General features: G+C 34.7%; 1 protein-coding gene and 1 non-coding gene across 2 annotated transcripts; both read left to right on the forward strand.

Annotated features, from left to right (window-relative positions):
• Nucleotides 1-1,147: 1,147 nt before the first annotated feature.
• Nucleotides 1,148-1,220, forward strand: TRNAA-UGC (transfer RNA alanine (anticodon UGC)). Its single transcript has one exon. It is a non-coding gene; the product is annotated as a tRNA-Ala (tRNA).
• A 58-nt stretch (nucleotides 1,221-1,278) lies between these two features.
• LOC145102833 (uncharacterized) lies at nucleotides 1,279-3,069 on the forward strand. Its single transcript, XM_079040320.1, has 8 exons — nucleotides 1,279-1,419; nucleotides 1,790-1,869; nucleotides 1,976-2,043; nucleotides 2,150-2,217; nucleotides 2,315-2,421; nucleotides 2,502-2,551; nucleotides 2,624-2,706; nucleotides 2,804-3,069. The coding sequence occupies exons 2-8, from the start codon at nucleotides 1,812-1,814 to the stop codon at nucleotides 2,916-2,918; spliced, it is 549 nt and encodes a 182-aa protein (XP_078896446.1). The 5' UTR covers nucleotides 1,279-1,419; nucleotides 1,790-1,811; the 3' UTR covers nucleotides 2,919-3,069.
• The last annotated feature ends 5,185 nt before the right edge of the window (nucleotides 3,070-8,254 follow it).

Below are 8,254 nucleotides of genomic sequence, written 5' to 3' on the forward strand. Positions count from 1 at the left end.
TATGTTTCTTCTAGTAAGGTTGTCGGGGGTATAAACTTCGGTGATGAAGTGTAAGGTGTTCCACTGCGTGTCTCTCTATTCTCGAAACAGAGTAATTATGTTGTTCTTCAACGACGTTAATAGTTTCACCTTGGAGTAAAGTCGTTCCATCATAGATTGATCATGGCAAAAGTTCCTCAATTTCACTTGATTTAAAAAAGAAAATAAAAAAGTAGGGCTCAGATTATAAAACACAAAAAATTGAACCTTCAACCACCTTCGTGATGGTTGTCGTGGCCTCACCAAGTTTTTCCATAAAGAAAACTCATCATCGGCTCAATAAAATGAGAACCCATCAAAAGAAGCAAGCAAAATCCAACCCATCAAAGGAGAGGGTAAGTTGGTGAAATCGATTTGAACACAGAAACGTAAGCAAACATACCTTAATGGAAAGCAACGGTGGCTAATGTTGATACCGATTAGTCGATATCTCAAATGGAAATAGATAGATGTTAGAGGTTAGATACGATGGAATACTTCTAGAAGTACATCGACCAACAACGACATATCAATCGTTGTTTGCCACAAAGATCATGGGTGGTGGTAGGAAGCAATCGTGCTGGTGTTTGCCAGAATTTGCAATCATTACAGTGTTTTCCAGAGTTTTCAATTGTTACAGTAGTCAATAGGTTCATTTTGAGAGAGAGAGAGAGAGAGAGAGAGTACATTAATGAAATATTTTCAATCGGTGCGGTTGTTGAAGAATGTCATGTGTTATAGAGGTGGAAGAGATTGCTTGAAAGCAAAAAAAAAGGTGAATAGTTATGTATAAACCGTAGATTGAAAGCAAATTGGAGAAGATGATTGGTTGTTTTACTATTCATTATGAATTAATATAGTATATTAAAAATTTATTGAGTTATATGAGATCCATGTAATTTAAAAATCTCTTCGAAAAACTTTTAAAACGTTATAATGTGGATGTTCTTATTGTTAATAATAAAAATAAAAAATAAAAAATAAAATAAAAAAAAAAAAAAAAAAAAAAAAAAAAAAAAAAGTGCTCATGAAGTCATGAGTTACCATCCAAAGTCCAAACTTATAAGTTTTATTTTTGGTCTTAGTGGGTCCTAGTCAATAATAAAAATCATGATATCAACAACAAGATGGGGATGTAGCTCACATGGTAGAGCGCTCGCTTTGCATGCGAGAGGTACGGGGTTCGATACCCCGCATCTCCATTTTTTAATACTTTTTTTTGCGGAATGAAGGTGAAAGGCAAGTATACTGGATTATACTGTTATAATCGTAAAGTCGGTTTGGGCCGTCGTGCTTTCATCAAGAGCCACGAAAAACTAAAGTCTAAAACAAACCATCTCTCTCAACTCTGGAGCTCTGAAGCCTTTACATCTTTGTTAGCATCTCCGGACAATCCCAAAGGTACTCTCTCTATCTGATTCTTTTTATCATCATCTGTTATCCCTTCTCAAATTCCCAATGCCTGGTTTTAATTCTTGTAATCGGGAAAATATAAAGAAAACCTAATCAGTCCATGTATAAACTTCATATGGGTTTTCATGCTTCTTTCTCGTTTTTCGCTTACTTAAGCGATGCGGAATTACATTTCAGTTCAGCATATGGCTTTTTGATATGTATGCGAGAAATCCTAATCATGTTTTATCTGCCCACCAAGTGTTTGCGTATTTGCCTCTACGAATAAACTTAAAAAAAGAATCTAATCTCTTAGTAGCTTCTAATCAGGATGCTCTATCCAGCTCTTAATTCGTAATGTTTTCCATTTCTTCTTCAGATCGTGTGGCTCTTCTACTATTATGTTCATTTCTAAAATTTCCAGACTTGGAGCTCAGGCGTTCAAGGGATTATCAAAAGGTTTGATCTTCGATCTTTCTGGATGCTGTATGAGTTGTCATAACATAGTTCATAGATGATTGTTAGCTGTTCTGAATTCTGATTCCTTTTCCCCCTCAAATTTCAGCCCCACTAAGAATTCCATCAAGAAGGTCGTTTTTCCCTAAAGTTCAGAATGACTATTTGTTTTCCTCGGTTAGTTGCATTTATTCCTAATGCAAGAATGCCTAATTTCACTCTTATAATCTATTCAATTTTGAAGTATTCCTGATATAATGAAATTATGCATCACTTCTTTCAGAGTCATAAATCATTCTCCACCACACCCACTGGCAATTCACAAGGTGAAAACGAAGACAACAACCAAAAGTGAGTATCTGTTTTTTTCATCAAAAAATCTAACCCTAAATTTCTTCATCTTTTTCGTATTCAGTTATATATTTATAACCTTGCTTGACCTTTGTAGAATCTCTGTGACATTCTTTGACAAAGATGGAGAAGAACAAGAAATCAAAGTCCCCATTGGAATGTCAATGTTAGAAGCTGCCCATGAGAATGACATAGAGCTTGAAGGTTAACTAAACTCAATATATCAAACCATATTTCATTCACAATTACTATTTGGCTTAAATCAATTTCAATTTAATTAACAGGAGCATGTGAAGGATCTCTTGCTTGTTCCACCTGTCATGTCATTGTGATGGTATGCTATTATTATTTAACATGCATTGGACTAGGACTGATACTGATGTGCTGTCAATCTGTGATTGGTCAGGATGTGGAACAGTACAACAAGCTAGAAGATCCTACAGACGAGGAGAATGATATGCTAGACCTTGCTTTTGGACTGACAGAAACGTAATTTTTTTTTTTTTTGAATTATTATTTTATAAGTTTCTAGAATTTTGTTAAATTTTATATAATGATAAGTGATTAAGTTGTATGTTTGGTGTAGGTCTCGACTTGGTTGTCAAGTAATTGCAAAACCTGAACTTGATGGGCTTCGGCTTGCTCTTCCTGCTGCTACAAGAAATTTTGCTGTTGATGGATATAAACCAAAACCACATTAATTATATATTTTTATTTCGGATCATTTTTGTAGCATTTGTATGCGAGTGGATTATATCGGTGTTTGTTTGACTGATGTAGGAGATAATTGCAGAACATGTGACATTGGCAAATTTATAGACTTGATAATTAATTGGTTGTGTTGTTGCATAATGGCATTGGGTTCATAATTTTTGTTAAGTGGATTGAAAGATGATTTAGGTTTTGTTTGGTTGATGTTTATGGAATTGAATGTTTGTCTTAATGGTAAGAATGTGAGAATTTATAAGCAAGGTTTCATGTTGAAGAGTGGATATTAATTTTGAAACATTGTGATTTATATTTAGCATATTGGCTGGATCGGTTAATGGTGGTGTAAAACTTTTTAGGTATGTTTGGTAAAAATAGTCTTTGGCTAGCAGCCAAAAGTTAGAAACTTATAGCTGTTATTTTTGTTAGTGATTCACAAAAGTTGTTGTAAACTTTTGAAATGTGTAAAATTTCGTAAAGCATAGCTCTTAAAGGTTCTCAAAAAAACTTTTGAAATGTATAAAATTATGTAAAACATAGCTCTTAAATATGTTTTAAATAGTATTACAATGCTTAAATGGATCCTTATTTTTTTCTTTTTACCCCATACAATTTCCACGATTTCATTGCGAAATGAGATGACCCATGCTAAACCCTTTATCCTTAAAGATTTTCCAACAAGCAACATCTCTAGGAGTCTACATAAGAACAGTCTACATTCCCTTTTACCGCCAGACTATTATAGTTAAGGGTGAGCATTCGAACCGGACCGGATTGGTTTTTCAAAAATTGGTGGACCTTGGACTGAGCCTGTTAAGGCTTACAAGGTGTAGGTCTACGCCCGGTTCCCGAATCTTGGATATAGGGTTGAGCATTTGGACTGAACAAGACCGGACTAAACCAGCTCTTTGACCAAATCGGTTTTGCAGAAATTAGTGAACCTTGGATCGGATTTGTTGAGGCTTACCAGATCCAAGTTCATGTCCGGAGGTCCAAGTGTTCACCCCGAGTTATGGTATGTATACACCCTTTACAAGGGTGATTTTGAAAGTCCCAAGAGGGTTACATCAGTGGGTTTGGTACTTCAGTAGTTGATACACACTAGAAGCTTGTGGATACAAACATATATAATTATAAACCAATATTCAGCTTCTAAAAAATAGTCGTCAATCCAGTGACTATCGTATATAGTCATTGTGAATGACTTGAAATCCAAAACTCCCAAAAACCAGTAGGCATGTGGTATATTGACAGAGATGTAAAGCTGCACAAAAGGATGGAATTAGGTAATCATCAGTTAACATTTTTTTATAAGTGATTATTACTCAGGTAATGACCATGAAACACGCGTATATCGTATTGTACTCAGACCACGCTGGGTAAATGGATCCATCATGCATGTTACGCCAGTCCTCTTGTAACATCCCAAAAATCAAGGAAAAATTTTTATTTTAAAACCAGCCCAAAATCCTTAAGTTTTACAAAACAAGTTCCCAAAGATCATTATCATGAATCAGAGTATCCCAAAATCATCAAAACACATAAATTATGGATGATGTGCATGATCAAGACTTCGCCTTTCCCTTGTCCTCTAAAGTACCTGAAACCATAAAAATCAAAAAGTAAGCCAAAAGTTAGTGAGTTCCCTCAAAATACCACCACACAACATATAACAACATGCATACTGAGTCCACAACCATTGGACTGGATTACCCCTAAGCCCATAACATGATTCTGGTTTGCCCACCTAGCCCATAACTCATGTTTGGATTGCTCCCGAGCCCACAACATATGTCTGACTTGCTCCAAAGTTCGTTGGCTTCCGCACAGAGCAGTATTGCGTCAACCCAACTGCACTATGTCGACATATGCAACAGATAAAACACATAACAACAAACATATAATCATGCAGATCTAACAAATCACTACAACATAGAAACATCTTATACTAGGATACATAGCCTAGTGGGTCGACATTTGTGCCTTCGACCCACTAGTACAGTGAGGACAACTCATATCACAGTCTGAAAAATAATTGAACAGATCACTACTCCAAATGCTATCTCCACCATCATCTGATCAGATGGGTGTTACAACTCTCCCCTACTTGAATCAGATTTCATCATCGAAGTCTAATGTTGTGAATAACTCGGGGTAGTGCTCTTGTATCTCTGCATCGGGTTCCTAAGTCCACTCGGAACCCTTCCAGTGCTGCAACTGAACCTTGACTAGAGGTACAACCTTGTTACGCAAGGTCTTCATTTTCCTATCCAAAACTGTCATTGGCCTCTCAACATAGTCCAGGCGCTCATTAAAATGAATATCGTCCAAAGGAACCACTGCTGAATCATTAGCTACATACTTCTGAAGCTGAGAAACATGGAAGGTGTTGTGAATCTGACTAAGCTCCATAGGTAGATCTAGTCGACAGGCTACCTTGCCTACCCTGGCCACTACTCGAAACGGCTCAATAAATCAGGTCCCATACTTGCCCCTCTTTCTGAAGTGTATCACATCCTTCCAGGGTACTTAGTTAGTCCAATACATATCAAATACATCATTTAACAATAAACAATTCAAAAGAGGTTTTCTAGAGTTCATATTCAATGTACTTAGTTAGTCCAAGAAAAAGTAGTAAAAACAATTATAAAATATAAATAGTTAGGATCCCATGATATTAAGATCCAATCATACACTCCTATTTTGATCTTACCAAAAAATGAGTCACGTATGATCAGGTCGATTTACATAGGTCGGATCAGAAGATCGTACGACTATACGATCAGGATCATGATTTGAACAATGTTGCTTCCACGTAAATATAGATACCATAATCATCTATGTGACTAGTGATGCACATTTTTTGAGTTACGAAGGATGTGGTTTGTGTTCAAGGTATGGACATTGTTATTAAATATTTATCATAATTTATTAATCTTTAGATTAAAAAGTAATTTTGAAACACAATGTGGTTTTCTTAAAAGATTTAGAATATATGTGATAATAAGTAAATAACAAGGTTTTATTTAACCAAAAGGACGATTAGATATACTGAAATTGCAAAGGCTCTCCAGTATCAAATAAGGGGTTGTAGAAATGATCTCAAGAAATTACTAATTAGAATGGGTGTGAACATGATTAAGAAATGAATATTCTATCATTGAATGTGTGCGATATTGGCATCAAGAAGAAGATGAATGGGATTAGTAGGTTATGTTTAAACAATGGAGTTAATTGTTTAGTAGGTTATGTTTAAACAATGGAGTTAATTGTTTTAATTTTACGTGAAACCTTACTCACTAGATTGAACATTTTTTTTAAGACTAGGAAATCAGGAATGTTAAGGGTAACTATAACTTTTTACTTTAGAGTTAGTTTGGCTTGTGATAGATCGAGTAGTATTCTCTTAATATGGATCCAACAATTTTTATGAAGAAAAAGGTGTACTTTATGGATCATTTGGTTATTGTAGAGAGTGTTAGGCTTAAATACAACACTTTGTTGCTTCATAGGAAATGTTTAAGCTCCTTAAGACATTCACACAACACATAATTTATGGTGTCATATCTTATCTTTTATGAATTGCTACCCAAGAAATTATGTATTGTTTGGTGAATTTAATGTAGTTACAAGCATTGAAGAAAGAAGTGGTTCGATGTTTTTCTCGAATTCAACAGATCACTTCAACAATTAACTTAATGATATTGTTGAGTTGGTGGGTGTTCCTATTGGTGGAATTTTGTTTTACTAGAATAAAAAAAATAAGGACAAGATGAGTAAATTGGATCGTTTTTCTTGTGTTTGACCATCTTTTGGATGTCTTCACAGATATGAATGTCATGATTGTGGAAATGAGAATCTCTTATCATCATCCTATTCTTCTATATAAAGAAATAAGAATTGTGATTATATTCCTTATCTGTTTAAACTTTTTGACTCTTGGATTGACTTGGAGGGATTTTATGAAATGGTTTGTGAGACTTGGAATGATGTTTAACCTTGCGATAATGATAATAAGTTAATCTTTTTCAAAGATAAACTTAAGATGTTAAAAGGGAAGATCAAAAGTTGGAATGTAGACTACAATAAAAAAGAAACATGAAGAGAAGAATATGATTCAAAGTATATTGTTGTCCACATACGAGTTGGAAGGTGATGGGTTTAGTTCTTGTATCATGACCGAGGGGAAAAAAGTATTTGATTAGGCTTTTGAGTATTGTTGATAAATTTGAGTCGCTTAACACGAATCACAAAGAAAATATAAAATGGGTAATCGAGGGTGATGAGACTTCTAAGTATTACCATAGGATTCTTAGGAAGAAAAGAACATAAATATTAAAGGTGTGAAGTAAATAAGGATAAGATTAATATAATTAAATATGATTTTTTGACATTATACAAGAAAAAATTCCAAAAATGTCATGGTGGTCGGATTACCAGCATAAGTGAGCAATTTAGCGAATTGGATCCCTCTCTGATCCTTGGTCTTAAAATGCAACCTACTTTAGAGCTGGTGCGATAGGCTGTGTTGACATGTGGTAGTGATGAAGATCTAGGAGCGTATGGTTTCACCTTCCTTTTTATTAAAAGGTACTGGTACTTACTACAAATTGATGTCTTTAACTTCATGAAACATTTTTGACATGTGTAGTATTCCTTCAGGCTATAATTCTTCCTTCATCACTTTGATAGATAAGGTTTCAAATCCGATTGACATAAAAGATTTCAGACCTATAACGTTGACTGGGATTCAGTACAAATTTATATCAAAACTTTTAGCTCTCAAACTAACTAAATTTGTGGCTCTGGTTGTGAGCATGGAACATTTTGCCTTTGTAAAAGGAAGACATGTTTTGGATGGCCCACTAGTTGTTAATGAAATTATCGATTGGTTCAAGAAAAAGAAAAAGGAGTTGATGATTTTCAAGATTAGTTTTAGAAAGGCGTATAACTATTTATCTTGGGACTATCTTATCAAGATAATGAATTTTATGGGGTTTTCTCAAATATGGTGTAACTTGATTTGTAGGTGTTTGAGGTCGGTTAAATCTTCTGTTTTGATGAATGGCAACCCAATTGAAAATTTTGATATCAAACTTGGGTTAAGACATGGAAATCCCTTGTCTCGCTTTTTATTCAATCAAGCCATATAAGGGTTACATGTGGTTATTGAGGCTGCAAAGGATGCTAATTTGTTCTAAGGGGAAGATTTAGACAGTGATGTGATGCATATTTCTCACTTGTTTTACATAGATGATGTGGTGTTTCTAGGAGAGTGGAATAGGAAAAATATTCTTAATATTATTGTAACATCTGGATCGTTGAGGTA

The sequence above is a fragment of the Lactuca serriola genome, chromosome 4 (assembly GCF_051521515.1).
Source record: "Lactuca serriola cultivar US96UC23 chromosome 4, Lser_US96UC23_V15, whole genome shotgun sequence".
Classification (NCBI taxonomy): Eukaryota; Viridiplantae; Streptophyta; class Magnoliopsida; order Asterales; family Asteraceae; genus Lactuca; species Lactuca serriola.

Coding starts and splice junctions, on each gene's coding strand:
- LOC145102833 (XM_079040320.1), top strand. CDS start 1,812: ATGTTCATTTCTAAAATTTCCAGACTTGGAGCTCAGGCGTTCAAGGGA. Junction 2,044..2,149: donor ATGACTATTTGTTTTCCTCG/GTTAGTTGCATT, acceptor CACTTCTTTCAG/AGTCATAAATCATTCTCCAC. Junction 2,707..2,803: donor GCTTTTGGACTGACAGAAAC/GTAATTTTTTTT, acceptor TGTTTGGTGTAG/GTCTCGACTTGGTTGTCAAG.